Source organism: Chamaea fasciata, unplaced genomic scaffold, assembly GCF_029207755.1.
Source record: "Chamaea fasciata isolate MVZ Bird 193981 ecotype frontalis unplaced genomic scaffold, bChaFas1.0.hap1 SCAF_7, whole genome shotgun sequence".
Taxonomy (NCBI): Eukaryota; Metazoa; Chordata; class Aves; order Passeriformes; family Sylviidae; genus Chamaea; species Chamaea fasciata.
The window spans coordinates 30,104,956-30,127,238 of record NW_027094092.1 but is presented as its reverse complement, the minus strand read 5'-3'; the positions used below and the strand labels follow the sequence as shown (position 1 = coordinate 30,127,238).

The 22,283-nt window shown below is 37.2% G+C and overlaps 1 protein-coding gene across 1 annotated transcript in view; it reads left to right on the top strand.

The window, feature by feature from the left end:
- The window catches only part of PALS1 (protein associated with LIN7 1, MAGUK p55 family member), a 51,158-nt gene extending 30,498 nt beyond the window's left edge, over positions 1-20,660 (top strand). The window contains exons 3-14 of the mRNA XM_066188278.1: positions 900-1,108; positions 6,708-6,785; positions 7,472-7,618; positions 8,243-8,404; positions 11,482-11,559; positions 12,378-12,561; positions 13,625-13,696; positions 14,159-14,230; positions 14,926-15,093; positions 15,815-16,017; positions 17,307-17,417; positions 19,433-20,660. Of these exons, the coding sequence (XP_066044375.1) occupies positions 900-1,108; positions 6,708-6,785; positions 7,472-7,618; positions 8,243-8,404; positions 11,482-11,559; positions 12,378-12,561; positions 13,625-13,696; positions 14,159-14,230; positions 14,926-15,093; positions 15,815-16,017; positions 17,307-17,417; positions 19,433-19,609 (1,661 nt within the window). The 3' untranslated portion in view covers positions 19,610-20,660. The remainder of the gene's footprint in view (positions 1-899; positions 1,109-6,707; positions 6,786-7,471; positions 7,619-8,242; positions 8,405-11,481; positions 11,560-12,377; positions 12,562-13,624; positions 13,697-14,158; positions 14,231-14,925; positions 15,094-15,814; positions 16,018-17,306; positions 17,418-19,432) is intronic.
- Positions 20,661-22,283: the final 1,623 nt, after the last annotated feature.

The window sequence follows — 22,283 nt, the reverse complement described above, 5'->3', positions numbered from 1 at the left end:
AAAGTTATAGCGTACTTGAATTTATTGAAATGTAAGACAGCTGACCAGCTTCTTGTGGCTGAAGAAATTTTTTTCAGATAATGTGTGATAACATGTATGTTGCTTCAGGCTCAAAACATGCATTGCTTTTTCGTCTGCTTCAGAATTTCTCACCTGGATTTGACTCATATTCCTTGTTTTTGGTGGTATCTCGGGTACTTAATTTTGAGAAGTGACCTATTTAGCAGAAATTTGGTTTGGCTTAAAGTAATATAAAAATCTTCAAAAACCACTTGTAAAACATCGGATCAGTTCTTGAGACTCAAGAATGTAGTACATGTATAGTATTGGGCAAACATATAGAAACTGGTTATTGAAATGTTAAAATATTTTATTGCCCAAGCAGAACTCACATTCATGTAGGTAAAAGATGTGGACTTTCTTTTGCTGTAGTTAACTTTCAAAACTCATAGATGTTCATAGATGATATTTTTTCATCCTTTTTATTTTAATATGCTAAGACGACATAATTTTATGTTTATAAATGGAGTGTAGTTTACTTATCAAACATTCATTCTGAAGTAAGCAGTGTGTACTTGAGATTCATAGATATCTACCATATATGGCAGATATGGAAAGGTGAGCCAAGGTATCAGTGAATATTTGGTGCATCAAGATGAGCTTAGCAATAAAGTCTTACTGCTCTTACTGACTTGGGGTCTCTTTTTGGGTTTTTTTTTTTACTCTTTTAATTCAGTTACATTCTGCTACAAAGAAGTTGGAATAACAGATAACTAAAAACTTGCATATATCACTGCTGGTTTTAAAACTGAACAGTAAAAAATTTTTGTATAACTCTTAATATAAATATTAGTTATCATTCTTGTTAACTCATTTGTATTTTGTTATTTCTTACCTAGAAGTGGAAGAACTGTTAAATTCTCTTAAGCATATCCAGCACGTTTTGGTAGACCCTCAGAGTCAAGAGGATATCTCGCTCATTTTACAGCTTGTTCAAAACAGTGATTTCCAGAATGCGTTTAAGATCCACAACACTGTTACAGTGCACATGAACAAAGCCAGCCCTCCGTATCCTCTCAGCTCCAATGCACAAGAACTAGCACAAGAGGTATGTACAGTATGCATCCCTGTGACATACATGAAACCTATAATCATAGCTGCTGTTGAAGTACGTACTTGTCAAGCTTGTCTGAGTGCCTGCATGTTGAATATGAAAGGGGTTATAATAGTCACTGATTGGAAATCTGGAAAAACCGGATACAGCAAACAGTAACCAGAAAAATATTTGGGGGTAGGAACTCCCTCTTTAGCATGGATAGATATGTAACAGAGAAGGTACTATGTTTAAACATAGGAAAAGGGAGTGGTTGTGACAATCCAACTCCCTTTCCGTTGGTATTCTTTATTTCAAGCATTCAGGAACTGAGTTACTGTTCTCTCTTATTGTGACTCTTGTAAGCTGAGCTGCGATTCTTAGATTGGGAGTCATCTCTGAAAATACAAGCATAGTGGAAACAAGCCTTCTGCTTTAAAGTGAGCAACAGACGCCTTATTTTCAATGTTTTAATTACCACTGTGATTAAACTTATTTTGGTCTGACAGACGACAGCTTATTTGTAAGATCTGATACATTTTTTAGAAGTTGTTAAAATATACTAAAGGGTCACTCAGTAACTTTTGTCACAATTTTCCATGGCTTGGTGCAAGTATATATTGTGGTGAAGGGTGGCTATGTCTTAGACCCATATGTATTTGTTAGCTTTGACCTAAGCAGCTGGAATACCAACAGCAGTGTGAGCCTAGCACTGTAGTGTTCAGCGAAGCCAGATCCAGGGACTGGATAAAGGCTGGGTAAGAGCATTTAGCACTCAGCAAACCAAATTGACTCAGGTACATGGGTTGGAGTATTTCAGTATGACTGCAGGTGGTGGTTGTTGGTGGGGTTTTTGCATTGGTTAGTTTGTTTGGTTTAGGACCTGGCTTTCTTTCTCCCTGAAGCACTTTGGGTTTTTTTTCAACAGGTTTTTCCACTCTCCTTTCTTTTACTAGACTTTAATCTTGTAAGCCCAGCAGCACTGTAGCAAGCTTGAAGTTCTTTTGCAGAAGAAATTACTGACTCTTGAGGGACATCATTTAAATACAGTCTAAAGGTGCAGGTGCTGATTAAACTTCAGTGTAGGATTTTCGTGTTTAGGTTTATAAGTAAGACTGTGCCAAAAGCAGGTGGAAGTACTTTAGAATATCATGTGAATCTGTGAAAACTTTAAATCATCCCACTGCAATCATGTTTGCAGTACATGTGAGCTTCCCTCTGGCTTGCTTATTCATCAGTCTGTAGGCTACTTCAGAATCCTCACTGGGCTTGTTCACTGTGTCTGTGATTCTGAATGAATCTTTTCGGTTACCTTCTGTTTGTAAACTGCTCCGCAAACATCCACTTTACATAGGCCTAGTTTAGGATTTCATTCAGATACAAGCCAGAATTTTTGAACCTCTTATAATACAGGGTCTTAGAGATGTAACCTTTAAGAAAGCTGGTTCTTTCCCTTCATGAATATGATGACCTACTGCCACTTAATAGAAGTTTCCAAGAAGGAAATATGCTTAGGAAAACTCTAGGTCTATTTCCAAACTTCTCTGTTTCTCCTGGTTTCTTGCTACCCCTACCTTCCCAGAATATTCTGTTTTTTTCAGGTGATTTGGTAAATCCTAAAATCAGAAGGTGATGCAAAGCCAATTTTGTGTCTCTCACCAGTCATGAAGAAGGTTAAGCAAAAAAACCTATTTAATTTATTCAAAATTTTTAAACCAACAGAACTGAATCATTATCCACAAGAGTATTACATAAGAGACAAATCACTGCACTGATTTTGATTCATCATCTCCCATCCCTGTCTTGCCTAGTCTTGAAATTCCTGAAAACTCAATATATTGCAAATGTCTGTTCCCATTTTCAGATGTAATCTAGTTTCTCAGTGACTCAGCTTCTTGTGTATTTAAGTGACTTGTATTTTGCAATATGTTAAATAACATCCTGAAATGATAGAGCGAGAAATTCAGGACAAATATTTCTGTGTCTGACCGAAGTGTCTCGAGAGAATACCTTGAAGCCTCCATTCACATCTCCTTGTACTTCCTTGTCTTGCCCAAATACATCTTATGCTTGGTTTTCAGATCTTTTATTCATTTTGGAAAGGTTTCTATAATAGTTATGGTAGCAGTATGGGAGGACATTATTTCTGCTTTAGAAAAGTTGGTGGTGTTTTGGATTTTTGAGTTTGTTGTTGGTGTGGGGTATTTTTTAATCCTGACAATGTGTTTATCTTGCATGCCCAAGTTTTTTCTTTTACTCTCATTTTTGGTTGTCTTTTGCTTTTTCTACCTCTAAGCATAGGCATGGGAAACTCCCCCAGAAAGCAGCTCATTTGCTGACTTCAGGGTGTTTTTGAAAAGACACTTGCAAAAGCCTGGATTTAAGATACTGATAACATCTTGACTATAAAAGCCAGAAGACATTACAAGAAAGAAAAACAGCAGATTACATGCATAACATTAATTTTAAATAGCAGGTAGTGCTAGTGTGCATATTTTAGTGCACAGGTCATGAGCAGCAGTGTATAACTCTGAAACTGTTCGGAGTGTGTGCCCCAGTTTAAAGCGACAGATATGTTTTGTTAGAGGCTTTATACTGTGTAAGAGAACATCTCTCATCAGGAAAAACTGTTTTACAACACAATTGCACAATGCAACATGAAAGAGTCTCCCTTTAAAAAAAAGTAATAATTGATATTATTTAGGGGTTTTTAATTTTCTAGTCCTCTTTATAAAATTGTTAAAATTAGCAGTATACATGTACAGTTAATTTTCCCACCAGTTCTGATAACCAGCCACTAACAACTCAAGATTTTTCTTTTCTTTTTAAGAAACTTCAATTGAATTAAAAAGGTGGAATGAAGCACTTGAGCTTAAGGAATTTATTTGAGAAAGCTTATCTTAATGTAATGGGGTGTACTCCAAGTCTCAAATAAAAATAGCCAGTAAACATCAAGTGTAATTAAATTGATTTTAAATCCATTTAAACTTGACCAAGATGGGGGCAAGGATTATGGGAGCGGGGTTTGAATCTTGACCTTGTAAGAATATTTGATGCAGCATTCAAGACAGTTCATAACTTGGCCTGTAACAGCACATACCAAATACCTCAAAGACATTCCTGCTATTAAATATACTCAATAGGCTCAGTTTATGTAGACTATGTTCCTAAATGTTTTGGACTTGCTACAGATCAGTACTGTTGAGGGGATGCACTGGAAGCTCCTAACTTCTGGTGTGAGTGCACTAGAATGTGTGTGAATGCTCCATCTGACAGTCCTGCTCACCTGCCGGTAAACAACGGGATTTTGCAGGTGCAGGTAATTTCTGAATGCTTAATATCCAGCACATGCCTTCATCATACATGCCTACAAATTGTGGTGTGTGTAGTAAAACCAAATTAATAACTTGGGTGGGGGGGAAGTTCTTGAACTAAAGGTAACATGGTTAACAATAACAACTAGTCTGAAGAGTTAAGAAAATACAGTTTTTGCCACATACTCAGTGTGGATCATCTATGCTGTATGTGGTGTGCCACTTCTGGAATGACAGACTTCTTCAAATTTCTTAGCCTGATAAAGCTGTGGGATTTATTACCATGAGTTACAAAGGACTCTGACAAGCAGCACTACTGCTGAAGTAAGTGGTGTACAGGGCAGCCTGAAGCTTTCCTAGAGCTTCATTAAATAAACAAATGAGATGGATGTTTTTCTTAACAAGGGGGGAGGGCTATTAAAATTTTAAATAATCAAATTATTCAAAGCAGAAATTCAGCTTGAATAAAGGATGTTTACTGCACACAGAGTAACTGGTTGAACCAGATTACTTTCTTTTCCACTGAAATCCCCAGCCTCTGACCTTGCATTCAGAAGATTGTGTTCCTTCCAAGACTCCAAAGTTGCTTTCTGAGTAGGTTTTCCTAAGATCATAAAGATTTGATAAATAAAGCTTTAAGGCTTCTTGTGTCTTCTTCAAGAAAGGAATTCAAATTCCCTTGAAAGTTAGAGACCATATATAAACCTTTACGAGAAAGTCTTTTGTATAAAAGAATCTTTTCTTTCAAAACAGAGGCAATCTTTTCAATGAGATGTCTTTTGCAGTGTTCTGTTTGCTGTGTAGCATCCTAGAATTCAGTTTAAGCCAGGTGTAATAGCTTCCCGTCTAATTTAGACATATGACTGAAGTCAGGACTTTGTGAAACTGAACTCTTTCTGTTCTCTGTGATTTTAAAGAAACCAGTTTAAAAAATTATTTGGCTTCTGGCTTCTTTGACCATTTTAAACTATACTATGTTTGCTCACCATGAGGCATGTTCTAGGGATGTCAGAAGTAAGGCTTTTGGAGGTTGTGCTCGGTTTATTGCAAAGCACAGGAACACGTTCAGTGTGACAGTTTGCTTGCCAATGTGAGGATCTTGCTCCATGGGCACAGTTCATGTAGTGGCTTCTCACAGAATTTAAAAATATCTTGACTTGAAAGTTTTTAGTGCTGTTGTCTGGTAGCATCCAAGATAGTTGTTAGCATTTCTGTAGATAATTGCTCCTAGTATAGAGGCTTTTCCGACCTTTAGATACTGTTAGATCATACAAAAAGCTGAATTATTTTCTCTTTGAAACTTTTGGTTTCTTGATTCTCTGATGTCACATTACCTCATCTGTAACAGTCAAAAGCTCTTGAATGAAATGTTTTTTCTTTCTCTGAAAGCTGCTGCTCTGATTTGGATAATCTACTCTTGATGTCTTTGGATTCATTTGTGCTGTTGCACTTGTGTGCCTTTGGTAAGATTAGGCCAGAGGATAATGACTTTGGAAAGTATCTTCAACCTCACCTTTACATAAGAGGACTTCCCTGCTCTTGGCTCTCTGCATGAGCATGCCAGTATTTGCAAGAGATGATGGCAAGGCTCATTTGGTAACTGTATGAGAAGGAAAATTTATTTTGACAACTGAAACTGCTTGAGCAAAAACTATCCTTGTGTTAGTGTAGATTATTTTGGAACCAGCCAAAGAAAACAGGTTCCAGGGAGGGACCTTTTGAAGTTTTGATTCGTGCACTTCCTGAGACAGGAGCTCCAGGATGCATTGCAAAACCTGTCTCGGAATCTGTGGCTTTGCTGTTGGTGGAAATAGTTTGCATAATAAGAATATGATAATCTGCTTTTAAGGAAGAGGAAGGCTAGTCACATTAATAAGAAATTACTCCAATTTAAAATCCCAGCATAGTCTCATAATGCACTTCATTGTGACTGATTCCACTGACATGAAATCACCAACTTTAACTGTCTAGAGTTTAATTTTTTTGAGTGTGCATCTTTGTTATACCTGAGCTCATTGCCATTCTCTGATATTGACAAATCTCTGTGAGGTACTGGATACCAACTTAGATTTGGTAGATTATTGCTGAGGCAAGATGTGCTAGGTTAGTCTTGTGGTCTCATTGTATGTTTTCCTAATGTGTACCAGATTAATCAATCAGCAGTAGTGGATAATACATGGATAATACTTTATTTTCAGTAAAATGAATAATTGCAAGTAGGGGGTTGTGCTTGAGTAGAAGAGGGAGGATTAGTAAATCACTGGCTAGATTTAGAGTTTTATTGCTTGATTTCTTTTTAGGTACAGAGTGTTTTGAAACCCAGCCACCATAAGGATGGACAGGAGCTTAATGCTTTGCTGAATGCCCCTCACATGCAGGTAAAATGAAATGAAACTTCTGATCTAATGGGTCTATTTCTTGATGCTGTTTTCAGTGTAACTTATTTTTTTGCCTTGGGCTGACTAGGCAAGGAAGAATTTTATTCTTCAACCCTCATTTTTCTAGGATAAGGAATTTACGATTTCTAGAAACTAATGGAACTTTTTAATGAAGTGTAGTGCATGATTATATTCAGCATTTGATATGGTCTATATGTATTACAGGGTGATTTGCAGATAAACAATGTAGCAGTCGGTCAGTGGGGACAGGGCAACACATCAGCTACTTTGCTTATCTGTTTTTAACTTTCATGCTAACTTTAGAGTGCATAAAGGAAATTCTGTCCTGGGGTGATTATGTAAAATAGTTTTCTCTGCAAAACTTATTCTGAGTCTGCAGATACATACATAGTTAACCAGTGTCTGTTTTTTTAGTACAGATAAGGTAGAAGTACAGTCACAGCTGTGTTCAAAATTGCCTTTTTTATTACTTTCCAGTCTGAAAGTTTTGAAAAAGAGCAGGGGCTGTGTAGCTGTGATAAATGATTTTTTTTTAATTGCCTGAGTCAGTTTGCAATGTTCTATAACCTGCAGAGACTGTTGAAATTGCAGAATTTCATCTACTGTTTTATATGCATATCAAGTGTGATATTTTCTGTAACTGAGCTGATTTTGTTTAACACCAGGCACTTCTACTGGCTCATGATAAGGTTGCAGAACAAGAAATGCAACCAGAGCCTATGACAGATGAAAAGATTTATGAGAATGTTGGCATGTATGGAGGGGAGACAGTTAAAATAGTTCGCATTGAGAAAGCTCGGGATGTTCCATTGGTAAGTACTGGTGCTTACTCAGTTATATGTAAAGGAAGTAATCCTTTTTGTCCTTTCCAGATTGCTATGAAATGTTTGGAATTCGAATGCAAAGGTAATGTTTAACTTGTAAACACTCTCCCTCCCTGCAAAATGAGAAACAGTCATAGACAGTAAACTTGTGTTTAACTTGAATTGGGCAGTAGCCATACTACCACGTAAAATCTGTACAACTTCCATCAACTTGGGTTTTGACAGATCTTCCTGGCAAGCATCACTATCCCAAGCTTGCTGCAAGGGAGTTTAAACCTTGTGCCAAGCAGGTGGAGGGCTTTTTGGTTGGCTGGTTTCAGGGTTTGTTTAGCAGTTATCATCTGCTATTTGGTTCTTTCAAATAAAAGTTTTCTTAGGACTTTGTTTACAAAACATAATCTTACGGTGTGGAGCAATTAAATTGTTCAGTCTTTAGTGTAGGTTGAAAGAGTTAAGCAGTGGTTTTTTTGAACTGGGGCATTGTGTGTATGCATCCAAGCTGTTCCTTACATTTTCTTTCAGCATAGTTTTTCCACTGGCTTGGAATATATACAATAGATGGCTTTGAGTTTCATATATGTAATAAATTGGGAATGTGTTGCTACTACACAGGGCGCTACTGTTCGCAATGAAATGGATTCTGTTATCATCAGTCGAATAGTCAAAGGAGGTGCCGCGGAGAAGAGTGGGCTGTTACATGAAGGAGATGAAGTTCTGGAGATCAATGGCATTGAGATCCGTGGAAAAGATGTTAATGAAGTCTTTGACTTGCTGGTGAGTTGGAACACTTCTTATTTTCTTTGCAATAAATACTCATTTCATAAGTCTGAAGCCTGTTGGCTCTGCTTGTCATTTTACTCCTATTTAGCCTGAAAAGTATTTTCATTCTGGTAGTTGGTGTTTGTATGTGGAGGTCCATTTCAAGTTTTCTTTCTGACACATAGGAGGATACCGACAAGAATAATTGCAGTTGTCTGCAAAAATGAAGCCTACAAATGTGGAAGCATCAAGCTGTTATCTTTACTCTTACTTCTAACGATTTCTAAGGAAAACTTTGTTTAGCTCTGACAAGGCATAATTTTTCATCTTTGTCTCTGATTCAGTCTGCAGGTAGTAAATGTGTGGCTGGTTTGGAGGTAATTTTTTTCATAGCAGCTAAAATGGTGCTGTTTAGACTGAAACAATGTTCATATTGCACCAGTGGTTTAGCTGTTGCTGAGCAGTGCATGCACAGTGTCAAGGCCTTCTCTGTTTCTCACTCTTTTCGCTGCCTGCAACTGCCTGGGGTGAGCAAGAGGTTAGGAGGGGACACGGCTGGGACAGCTGACCCAAGTTGACCACAGTGATGTGACTGGCCGTGTCATGTTAGGCTGAGCAGCAAAATCTGGGTGGTGAGTGATTGCTTTTGCATCACTTGTTGGGTTGGGGTTTTTCCACTTCACTTATTAGACTGTTTTTTCCTTGACCCATGAGATTTTTTTTCTTACATTTGGTCTTCCAATTCTCTCCTTCAACCTCCTGGGAGAGAGGAGTGCATTAGGAGCTGGTTGGTGCTTAAGATGCTGGCCAGACTTAACCCACCACAAATTGTATCACACAGGACCTTCATGTGACTAGACTTACTGCTCTTTTGCTCCTGATAAAAGCCCTTTTGTCTGGCAGTTTACTTGCATAGATGTTTTCTTTCTTGTCTGTTACTCCCTCATGACAAAAGTATACTTTAGTTTAAAAGCAACTAGGCAAGAAATCCATCAGGAATTAATAAATTAGAAGTACCCACTTTCAAAAAGGCCCTGTGAGAAAAAGGTCAAAAGCTGGCAATTACCACAAGAATTTTCTGTTGCCCAATTGTATTTCTTGCATGCTTTTCCCTGGTACCTGCTTTGGATCAGTGTCCAAGACACCTGGAACCCAACTTTGAATCTTTGGTCCAGTTGCAGCAGGCAAGACCATTCTGTCAAAGTGGAAACAGAAGAAAATGATATCTTTTTAGAGGTTAATTAATAACTTTGGTACAAAACATTGGAAACATCAACTAGGACTTATTTAATAGGGAGTTTGGGAGGGGAAAAAAAAAGAGGAGAAACATATTTAGTAAATCTTCAAATTACTTAGGAGGTTTATGCTCTAGAGACAAATCAGAATCAGGACAAAGACTTAGGTTCAGCTGTAGGGTGTGTATTGTGGGAAAAATAGGCAGCAATCTCCATAAATGATGTTGTCTTATGGTACAGTAAGATACTGTTTTTTAATGGACAATTTCCATCTTCAGTTGGACTTTTCACTAAAATTTGCTGTTGAAATTTTTCATGTTTCATACAGCGAGATCAAGTGGAAGGAAGTAGAGGCCGAAATGTGTAAGGTTTGGGGGTTTTTGTTTTACTGTTTTTAAATCAATTAGAGGCTTACAATTCTCTGAGACGCCTTGAATGTCCATGGGTTTTTTGGGTCAGATCTGAGATTTGTCATGTTTAGTAATTGTCTCCATTGCCATCTGTATTTTTTTAAAGCCCCATTTAGCTAAGTCCTGTGCTTCTGAAAAGAGTGTTTTGGAGGTGATTGACAGATAGGTCACGTCTGGCAGTATAGTTCTCTGCAGAGAGCTTATTCTGCTCCTGAGCAGCTCCTGCGACCAGGGTTAAAAAACAAAAAGTGTAAAGCCACAGTACATTAGCATAAGAGAAGATCAATTTGTTGAAAATTAAAAACAAAATAAACACAACTTTGTGGATTTTGAAAATATATTTTTAATGCAACGAATTTAAAGTAATACTTTAGTTAGTTCTTTATATGTCGTCATTTTTATTTTGTAACCTGGAAATGAAGTTCGAAAATGTTTCAGACCTCCCAGAATGCTTCAAACAAGCACAGGAGAAAGAAATAACTTCCCTCCTTAGTTTTGCCCTCACTACTTGCTACTGAAGTGATAATAATTTACATGTGACTTTTAGTCTAGGCTGTTCGCATGATCACTGTGAGATTATATACATTCCTTGTGGAACTGTGCATGCTGACTGAAAATCATGGATTTTCCTTTCTTGCAGCCTCATCATGTTATGTTCAAGTTACATTTACTTTATTTAAGCCTTGGTTCTGAACATTTTCTTGTAAAACATGCATTCTCTTGTTTTACACAGGATAAATTGTTGTTCTGCTTCACAGAATGGTGTATAGGAAGTGAAGCACCTGTAGACCTTGTCACAGATTGTCACTTGAACTTTATCAAGATATTTTTTATGTGTACAAACACATTCTGCAAATGGAAGTATGTAAACAAAGACGATAAAGACAAGACATTTATTATGTTCTGCAGTGTTGGTATTGAACACTTTACATATGCAAGATTTTAGTATGTTAGCTAACTTTTAAGCAGTGTTTTGTATTCTTTACTAACGTTAACAGCATAAAATCAGGGTAGAAATGTTTAGATTTGAAAGCACTCTTCCATTTAAACAGTTCTAGAAAAATCACATTTTTTAATATATTTTTTCATTCCAGTGTACACCCACTTGTTTGATATTTTTGAACAGAACAAGAGAATATTATCCATTTCTCTCAAGTCTCTGCATAACAGAACAGGAGCTGCTCCATTTTAAATAGGAATAATTTCTATTCAAGAAAGCTAGGCTTTTAAAATCTGAGTATCAGCATTTAGCTTTCTAGTCTTACTGAATCTCTGTGTCTGTACCTGTACTGTATATTTTAAACCAGCTAAAGGGTAGATGATGTGCAGTTAGGAACAACTTTAATGGGAATTTTTAAAGCATTTTCTAAAATGTATTCTTTATTAAAATTCTTTACCTTAAGTCATATTTTGATACTGTATAAGAAGAGTCTATTTTTCGTCTCAGGCTGACATGCATGGTACTCTGACCTTCGTATTGATTCCCAGTCAGCAGAGCAAGCCACCTCCTGCAAAGGAGACAGTTGTAAGTAGCTCTACAGTGCTCTTGTGCTTGGTGAAATGTACTTGTTTTACCAGTAGTGTGTTAAAAGTTCTTCTGCAGGTCCTTTACATAATGGAACACACCCAAAACTTAGCCATTTGAATTGATTTTAATTGCTGTCAGACTAACACCTAAATTAACTGTTGAAAATTATTATGGATCTTAAACTGAAACTCTTAGTATGATTTTAACTGAGTTTTTGAAAGAAATTGTAAAAGTAGAACTCCCTGTTGTTCTGAGCTTCTTATTTTGGATTTCTGTATTTTGTGTGTATCTATGTGTATATATATATATGTATGTATCAAAAACACTTGGATTGTCAAAACTTGTAAATATGCTTTGGGAGGAAAAGATAGCTTTAATAGTTTGAAGAAAGAATGCCCAGACATTAATGACTGGTGACAAAATACTTTACAAGTGAAACTTCACTTAAAGTCCTGCTTAAAGGGTTTCAGTCTGTGTGTGTATTAGGTACTTTAACCAATCAGAATACCTCTGATAATTTTTGAATGCAGAGAACTTAAATCAGTAGCTGGGGTGAATTGTCTCCTACAATGGTGAGGAAATGGCATGTTAAATTCAAGCCTTTCTGTCCAACCTAGCACAACTGTGTCCTTTCCGTTGTTAACCTAATGATTCCATTCCAGTACCTCCTGTATGCCCCACATAAAGTTTCCATTCTATACAAGCTTGGAGTTTTTATGTATCCTAGATCTAATGCAATCACAGGAAGACAAGGTTTAATTCTTCTGAAGTCACTGGGGTGTTTTTCTGTTTCTTTAACATTCATTCTCCTACAGATACACGTCAAAGCACATTTTGACTATGATCCCTCTGATGACCCTTACGTCCCCTGCCGAGAGTTAGGCTTGTCCTTTCAAAAAGGAGACATACTCCATGTGATCAGTCAAGAAGATCCAAACTGGTGGCAGGCTTACAGAGATGGAGATGAAGATAATCAGCCATTGGCAGGCCTTATCCCTGGTAAATAAAGCTCTAGAAAAAGCTTGACAGTCAGTCAAATTAGTTATCATAGACACACAGGATCAATACTTAGGTTTTCAAAGACTTGTGTACTCATAAATATCTTTTGCCTTAAGTATATCTGTGTCTTTGAACCATTTGCAACAAAGCCTGTTGCTGGGCATCACCATGTCTGGAGTCAAACGCTGAGTAAAGCTACTGCTTTCAATGCCCCTTTCAGGAGCTGCTCTCCTCTTCCTGTAGTCCTCCACCGTGGTGACTCTGCAGATCCAGAGTTCCCTCTGCCGGCTGCAGCAGAGATGTGGGACTGCAGCCCACTTGTTCTCTGGAGATGGGCACAGCTCTGAGGTTTCCTACCTTTCTCAAATAAACTACTTGATATAGTACCTATTTGTGGTCACTTTTCAGCATGTTTTCACTTAATAAAAGGTTTTAGTTACTTGTAACAGTCAGAATTCCTTTCTCAGTGTTGGGGGCCTTTGGGTAACAGGGTTTTCAGACACTGAACTTCATAGTTTTTGCATTGTAATGTATTGCAGCCTAGGTCATTAAAGATCTTCTGCTCTGTTAAACACAGTGAATAAAACTTTCAAATTTTGTCACAGGTTGTCACTTGACTTTTCAAATTCCGTAGAATATACCACTGTAACTTTATAAGTTTGAATAAGTTGAGAGAAACACTGATTTAAATACAGGCTAATCTATTTTAAATGGAAGTTCAAAATGTTTAATATAAAGAGAGCATATTTGACATACAAAAATAATTAGAAAATTACATCATCATAGTGGGGAATTGTACTTTCCAGTGCTTTCACTTTTCCACGCAAAGTTGTCTAGTATACTACAAATGCTCTGCAAGTCTCTCTTCATGAATATATTTTTGAAGTGATAAATCACTTTTGCAGCAATTTTTGTTTCTCTTTTAAAAATTCTTTTGTATATCTACTAGAACCTTCAGAGATGTAAAAGCTTAGGAAAGAGTCAAATCAGTAGGTCATTATGAAAAGGTATGCAACTGGTTCCTAAATGTTAATAACTCTTGTGCTTTTTTTAATGCATCAAGGAAAAAGTTTTCAGCAACAAAGAGAAGCAATGAAGCAAACCATAGAAGAAGACAAGGAGCCTGAAAAATCAGGTGGGATATATGCTTCCCTAGTAAAAAAAATCTCCTGTAGTACTGTTAATTAATGTTAGACAGAACCTTGTCATGGTGGAGTTGCATAATGTTTTCCTGGTGTGTTTTTTTCTTTGTAATACAAGTGGGATGATTCTTTGAAATTCTTCATGTAAATACAAGTCTGAATTTAACAGCTTGTTGTTTAAATCACGTGGGTTTTTCACAACTATGTGTGAAGTAATTAGAATGATGTGGAGAATTCGGAAAGCCCCTTTTTTCATAAAAAATTTTATTTGCCGTGACTTGGTTGAAGTCCTTGACATTTGCTTAATGCACCAAGGCACTGTAATCAACAAAAGGATATTATGCCTTTTCAAAACTGCAGAATAAATTCTCCACTTTAAAGATCCAAGACATGGGTGGAATGTGAAGATTTTTGTTGGATGGGTGTTTGATTGTCATAATTTTTATTTTGGTTAGGAAAGCTCTGGTGTGCGAAGAAAAACAAAAAGAAACGGAAAAAGGTTTTATATAATGCAAATAAAAACGATGGTAAGGAACAACTTTCGCTCAGTGTGTCTAATTATAAACAACTGCAAAAGACTGTGAAGAGAAAGCTGAAATTCAGGATATGGTGTGAGAAATGCTAGCATTAAGTTCTGTGGAAGAGCAATACTATGTTGTGTTGCAGCATTTAGTGAAAGATGTAAAAGAAGTGAAAGGATTTGTAGGGTCATTTACTGTCTTTATTAAAGATCAGATGATATGGGAAAAAACAGCTTTTTAGGAATAGAAGCACTCATAATTTTACAATGATGAACCATTTTATTACAGCTTTGTAATATCATCTCACTGCATAATTATATTTCGTAAATGGAAACTTTCTTGACAGATTTTATTGACTACTTATACTATGTTCTTACGAGAGTACTTTGGGATTGGGATGATGGTTGCTGCCATTGGGTATAAAGTGTTACTCTTGTACTAGAAACTTGTTTTTGGCAAAAAAAAGTAGTTGTTTCGTGGGTTTATGCTACTAGTTATATGAAGAGTAGTAAGTTGAAACATGTTTTTTTCTCCAAGAAAGGGAAAAAATTCTCATCTTATTGGGCACATGATCTTTGGCTTCTGTTGCTTTGGTGACTCAGAGTTAGTTACTGTGCAGAGTCAGGAACTGTCTGAAATCTGATACTGCATGACAGGCATGGATCTGGCATGTTGTGACTGTTTTATTGTTCTCCCTCAAGATTATGACAATGAGGAAATTTTGACCTACGAGGAAATGTCACTGTACCATCAGCCAGCAAATAGGAAACGTCCCATCGTTCTGATTGGCCCCCAGAACTGCGGCCAGAACGAGCTGCGGCAGCGCCTGATGAATAACGAAGTGGATCGCTTTGCCTCTGCCGTGCCTCGTGAGTGTCACAGCACATGAGGTTCCTGATTCTGAACCTTGGCTGCAGACAAATCCTCTTGTGTTGGAAATAGTAATTAGGAGCTTGGGGGTTTGGGGCAGGATATATTTAGCTCTTGAAAAAAGGGAAGTTAATGCAAATCCAGTGTTACAAACAGTGTTCTAGACACATGTATCATAAGGCATGCATTTATATCAGTTTGAATCAAATTGGAATGAGTTACAGAAGTTCAAAAAGAAACCAGTATATTGGGCAAAAAATTTTTCATCAAATGTCCTGTGTAAATTTAAATTTAGGCGGAGGTGGCTTTAGTGCCCTCCCAAACCACTTGTATTTCAGTGAATATTATACTTTTTAATGTCTAATGTACCCTAGATTATGTTAACAAACAACTTGGCAATATGTATTTGTTGGAAAATAACTCATCGCTGTTTTCACATTCAGAACACAACTGCACAGTTAAAACTACTCCTTTTGTGGTTTACTATCTTTTTCCTCTAGATAACATAAAAGAGACCTCTAAATTAAGTTTGACAACTTAATCTGACCAGGGACATTTATTGTAGAAAATAAAATACACAGATTTCATGGATATTTGGAAGTGTTGGGTTGAGGACGGTATGGGGGATGTGTTTGCGTGATTAGCAATATGCCTGCTAAGAGAGAAACTTCCTTTTCTTCAGTTCTGTTCATGTATCACCGTCTCAATCTCTTTTTGTAGATACTACTCGGAGTAGGCGAGAGACTGAAGCAGCTGGCAGGGATTATCATTTCGTCTCCCGCCAGGCATTTGAGAGTGACATAGCTGCAGGGAAGTTCATTGAATACGGAGAGTTTGAGAAGAACCTCTACGGTACCAGCATAGACTCTGTGCGGCAAGTCATCAACTCGGGCAAGATATGCCTTTTAAATCTTCATACCCAGGTATGGCAAAGCTCTTGCTTCTCGTGTCTTAATTGTAGAAGCTACTGTGGATATCTGTAGAGCTCTATCTGGTTTAGAAAATGAGTGTGTTTTCAAGATCCGTATTAATGTTTATGCCAGTTTTTCTTTCAGTGGTGCTCAGCTGGCTCTATTCAGTTTCTTCTTTGCAAATATGTACATCTTTTTCTGTGCTGCAGGTGATAGGGGCCTTCGTTTTCACCAGCTTTAAGTATCTGGAAACCATCTAAATTTAAAAATTATTAAAATAAGATTTGTGTCTCTCCATCTTCCAATTACTTTGTGATCTCCGGGGTTTTTGAAGATAGAGAGGACGTTGTTTGTGATTATACTTGGAAATTGCATTTCAAGAATGTTTTTGCAGTTTCCAAATATAGTTCAGAAATTAAGTACATCACATCTACAGTATTGAAAAACTATTTAGCTGTGCCCTTTTGGTTATGAAGAGAAAAGCTATGCTTGCATACCTCAATTTGGAAATTTAGTCAAACATGGTAAGAGGCTGTCCTGGAATGCAGCCTGTTTTCTGATACATATGATATGTATGAGGTCTGCTGCTGTTGTCGGTGCTGCAAAAGAAGTCCTAAAACTCAGCCACATCAGTGAAATCTGGTAGTATTGAAACTATGATTAGCCCTCAATTAGTCATCACCAGCTCGGACCATGTGGTCCTTTACTAGCCTGGCTCGTGGGTATTGCAAAGCATGTCATGAGATGAAAATTTGTACCTCTTTAAAAATGTATCTAATTCTGTGGCTATAAAAATATATCTCAGAGACAGGTTGTTTATCCTAAGACAAACCTGACAAAAGAAAATTAGGCATACCGTAATGGTGCATCTGATACCTTGTATTTTATTCTTCAAAACAGAAAAGGTTAAATTGTAGCTTTTCAAGTAAACTGTAATATCTAGAGACTCTTCTCTGTTCAAAGTTGATACCTCTCCTTAGCATTGTAAGACCCTTAGTTTAATGTAGCTGACCTTTTTATTGCTTTTGGATACCAAAAGATCTGTTTCTTCAGTTCAGTTATGAAGAATATTCTTGAACAAAAGTAAACATTTCAGTTTCATTAAGCTGAAAAATGGGAATATAAATTTCATAGGAAATGGTGTCTGAACACTGAATACTGTTACAGTTAATTCTATTGCTGTTAATATATTGTACAGTTGTTGTATTTGAAGAGTATATTAATTATAGCATGTGAATAGTGCATCAACAAATGCCCTTTTCCTGGGTGGAGCTGTGAAATATTTATTCCTATTTTTGCAGTCACTGAAAACACTACGTAACTCTGACTTGAAGCCATATATTATATTTGTTGCACCACCTTCACAAGAGCGACTACGTGCTTTATTGGCCAAAGAAGGGAAAAATCCTAAGGTAAGGTGTCTTACATTTCTTTTGAAACCATGCTGGGTTTGGTGAAAAAATGCACATGCTCCTTCCTTGGGATGGGGACACAGTGATGGTACTGGCAGTTACCACTGCAATGAGTCAGTGTAGTTGTGCCCCAGGTTGGTAGGCAGCCCGTGCTAAGGGAGGGGTTCATTCAGGATGCTTTTGCCTAAAGAGGTGTGAGAGGTACTGGACAAGAGAATGCACTGCTAATTCAGTAATCCTGGGGCACAGTGTCTCTGCATTGCGGTCCCTGCATTTGGGTACAAAAACATGACCTTTCATTTCAAAACTCTGGAAAACCTAGTTCTATAGAGCAAAGGATTACTGGTTTCCATTTCAGAACGTACCTGCCTTTGGAAAAGCACTTATTTGAAAATCCAAAACTCTTCAGATAAAATTATTTTAATGCTTGATCTTATGGGATCACCCTTCATTTTTAACCAGTCATGTCCAAGATCTGAGCTTATGAGGTTATTTAGTTACTCAGAAGTTAGTCCTGACAAGTTCAAGAATGATCTTGAAAGCCAAAGATGAAACCAGGACATCTGAAAGCTCGGAAAAGTTCCTTATCAGGCTGTGATACACCAAGTGCTTATTGGTCAGGCAATGGAATAGATTCATCAGCAGCTTTTTAACTGAAATCTACCCTGTAGTGATTGGCGGGTGCCCTTTGCCACCACAGTAACTTCAAAGTACTAATTGAGCATAGTGCAGTTCATGGTAAGGAAAAACAATTTTCCCAGCATAACTCACAGTTATTCCTGACACGGCTGTTGGTCAGGAATCATAACTCACTGTGTTCTATGGCTGTGTTGTTTTGCTCTCCCTGTTTGACGCAAGGGGGATTTATTGCTTGTGTGCAAGATTTAAAAGTCCAGTCAAATCCAAGTGTTGAAACAGAGGAAATTTCATTTTTTCCTTTCCTCCCCCTGCCCAAGACAAATACAATCATAGTCTTTTAATGGGCGTTTCCTCCTTTATGTTTATGCAATGAAGGAAACTTTATTTTATATAAATATTGCATCTTACATATGTTCTGGATTTTTATTGCAGTAGTCAAGGAATCCATTTGCATTGAAAAGGAATGCATTTCTTGATGTGCCTGTTTTCTTTCTGATTAATTGTACTGGAGTTGTATTTATTTCAGTTGGGTACATGCTACCAAGTTAAACTCCTTCCCTGATAAAGAAAAGCGTATTTCTTGCATGTATGCCCTAATGTTGCTCTGATTTTATCAAGAGTATGTAATGACTAAGAAAAAAATCCTGAAGGCCTGAAGTTCCGTTTGGAATATCCTCCCAAGAATATTAACTCAAAAATTATACCTGAATATTTCTTTATACAATACAAAAATAAGTTGAGAAAAAGGAACACACATTTAGAATCTAAGTGTAAGAAGAATTCTGAAATCAAAGCATTTCTACTTCTGCCTTTGTATCATTTATCTGCAGTGCAATATTCCTGCGTTTTACAAAGCTAGCTCCCTTCTAGCTCCCAAATGGTGTTTTCTGTATTTCTGCAGTGTTATTCACCTGATGTTATGGTGATTTGGACACCATAAATGTGTAACTCTCACTGTGTATGGCTCTCATTGCTGTGTATTGAACAATTTTCACCAGTGCCAGCTGTCTCCTTTGGCTGTTAGGTGTTGGTAGTGCCAGCAGGATGCTGCCTTGTTCGGCACAGTTCAGACTTTGTCTTACACCTTCTCTGCCGTCTCCAGTCTCCTTCAGTGAGGTCAATGTTGTGCAATGAGCTGTGCTAGATCTTCCTAGTTTTCTTCAGCCTGGGAAGTTTTTTACTCTTTGCCACTCATAGCCAGTCAGGATTGTCTTGAAGGCCCTTAGCTTGAGGGTTGAGTGTTCCTGTAAACTTTCCAACAGCCAATAGCAACACCATGAGTGTTTGTGTAAAAAAATGGAGTTGTTCCCTTTCCCTACTGTTACTGTGGGTGAGAGGCTTACACACCTACACTAACTCTGTGTTTCTGATTGCAGCCAGAAGAGCTGAGAGAAATCATAGAGAAGACAAGGGAGATGGAACAGAACAATGGCCACTACTTTGATACAGCAATTGTGAATTCTGATCTTGATAAAGCGTATCAAGAGTTGCTTCGATTAATAAATAAGCTTGACACAGAACCCCAGTGGGTGCCCTCCACCTGGCTACGATGAGAGCAGTTCCAGGGGACAAATGGACTTCAATCTGGTTACCTTTCCAAGCAGATCATGTGGAGGTCTGCCCAATTATAGTATAAATGCATGTGAGCTCTAGACCTCAGTGGCAGCATCTTTTGCCAGTGAAATTGCGTATTACTGAAAAATACGCTGATCAGTTTGTGAGCCAGTTTAACTGATCTAAAGATTGTCCATGTTTTCTTTCTCTGTGGTCTAGAAATGGAAACCATGTCAGTACTAAATTCTAAAGCTTTAGATAGATTTTTTTTTTCTAGCAACTACTTTTATACATAAATCCACCTTTTTTAACTTAGAATCATCCTTATGACAAAGATTTTCAGTGTGTTTGTGTGTATATATATATAGTCCAAGCTGTCACATAGTTATAAATATGAATGTTATTTAACACTTAACTTAATGACTTTGTGGGACATGATGCTAGTTCAGGAGCATAATTCTACAGATCATTGGGCAGAGAAGTAATCTACACCTGAAAAATGTCAATGAGAAACCTCTCCTGTTCAAAAAATACACAGAATGAAGATGCTGCTCTGGTCTGGAGCTGCCCTTTGAGGCTTGAGTTAATATTTTATTTCTCAAACATTCCACTTTCTAATAGCACTGTAATTGAAAAATGTGTATAATGTAAATATTTCGATCCTTGTGTCTTTTTAGTCAGACTTTTAAAATCAGATTTGACTGCACACTAATTTTAGGTCCAATCAAAGATGACTATGATATTGAACTTTTAGATGTGATATTTTTATGCTATTTTCTTTAAAACATACTGACTGATTGGAACCGCTGTTTTTCACAGACCTGTAGAGATAGAAAGGCAGAGGTTATATTTTTGTGAAAATATATAGTTATAAGACATGCTGCTTGAAAGTCAACTAAAATTCTCATGTTTTATAACAGAATACTGACTAATACAGACTGATGTGCTGAACATTGGAAGACAGTGGAATTTTTTAATCTCTGCAAATGGTTCACGTTGTGACTGTTGGACTAATGGACAACTAACTGGAATTAAAATAGCTGAATGTAGCTACTGTGTTATTGTAATTCACTAGCCAACTTATTGTCCTGCATTTGCTCAGTACTGCAGTGAAAATGTTTAAAACACTGTTAACTGACTGAGAAGTCACAAGAAAGGGGAATATTTTTAACAGTTAAAACAAAAAACTTGAAACAAGGGAACAAAAGGTAAGGTCTGTATCCAAATGCATTCTGCAAAGCAGGTGGGAACATCTCTGCATCCTCAAATGATTCTGGCTGTGAAGGTTTAACTGCTGTGGCTGTGCATCTGCAGTAGGGCTGTTGTTGCTGACACTAAGTGAATAGTAGTATCTTGGCTGGTTTGGGTTTGGGTAGCACGAAGAACCTTAACTGTGAATATCTCTTTTAGCTGTAGTGTTTCTTTGTTCCTACAGGTAAAACACTGGAGTTATGTCAATGTGTAGTTCACTCCTCTCTAATGTTGAAGGATAAAAAAGTAGTTACTGTTTTTCATTCTGTCTTGCATATATTCTTCCTTAAAATGTTAGTGGAACAAATTCACACCCATAGTTAAAGGGCTCAGAGTATAGAGCAGATATGAAGAAATTATCAGGTGACTGTCCTAGGTACTGAACTAATTATCAGTACACTTTTGTATTGAAAAATTGAAGTAAAGAGTGGATTCCTGCCTTGCTAGAAAGTAAAATTATTTGCTGGTTTAATTAATATTTAGGGCTGAAAAGCAATTAAGCAATTAGTGGGGATAAGTAATGACACTTCAGAAAGAAAATGGGGTGGAAACTTGAATATCTTAGTTCAAGTCAGTGTTAGAAATAATACTGTGCTACTGTTGGCCTAAAGGCTGGATATTCAAATCATGGCTTTTTACCTCACATTGCAGGCACGTTCTGTAGTTTATGACAACAACAGTGTTCGGGTATATTGGAAAAACTGTATTGATTCTACCCTTTTTTAAAGAAAAAATAACATAGATGTATTAAGCTTTTGGGTATTGAATGTTTCTGGACAAGAAGGTGGAAAGCAGTAAAACATGTTGAGTAAAGTTAACCTAGCTCAGCTGTGTAGGTGCGGTCCAAATTCTGCCAGTCATAATCAGCTCAAGGTGGTTGCTGAACCCCCTTAGGTATTCAGTGTTTATAGGCAGCATCAGTCTCAGCAAATCATGCCATTAATGTTATTTCATTCACATTTGTCTCCCCAGTTTTTCTGAAATGTTGTACAGAATCTGTTTTTATACACATGAGCTTTTGAATGTAGACTTAAAGCATATTGCTTGAAGTTCAGCTCTACTCCCTTAATTCTCACTGGCATCCATGGAGAGGTGCTATGATGGCTTTTAACCAGTGTTAGCTTTGCCTCCTGCTGAAAGGAAGAGCCCGAGCAGCACTGAAATAGATACCTGGCTGTCCATCTGCTGCCAGCTTGGACCTGGAACTACCTTGTGCAAGAAATTATTCTGTCTTGTTTAATGAAGAATGTGTGCTAGTTCCCTGGAGAACAAAAGAGAATACATAGACTCCACTGGTAAAACTCTTCAACCTTTTCCCAGGCTTTGCAGTGAGCTGTATGAGACTGAAATGAGGGTATCTGCATTTTTACCAGTCCAGATTTACTTAAAAATAAATGTTAGATTAATTGCAGAAAAGAATTT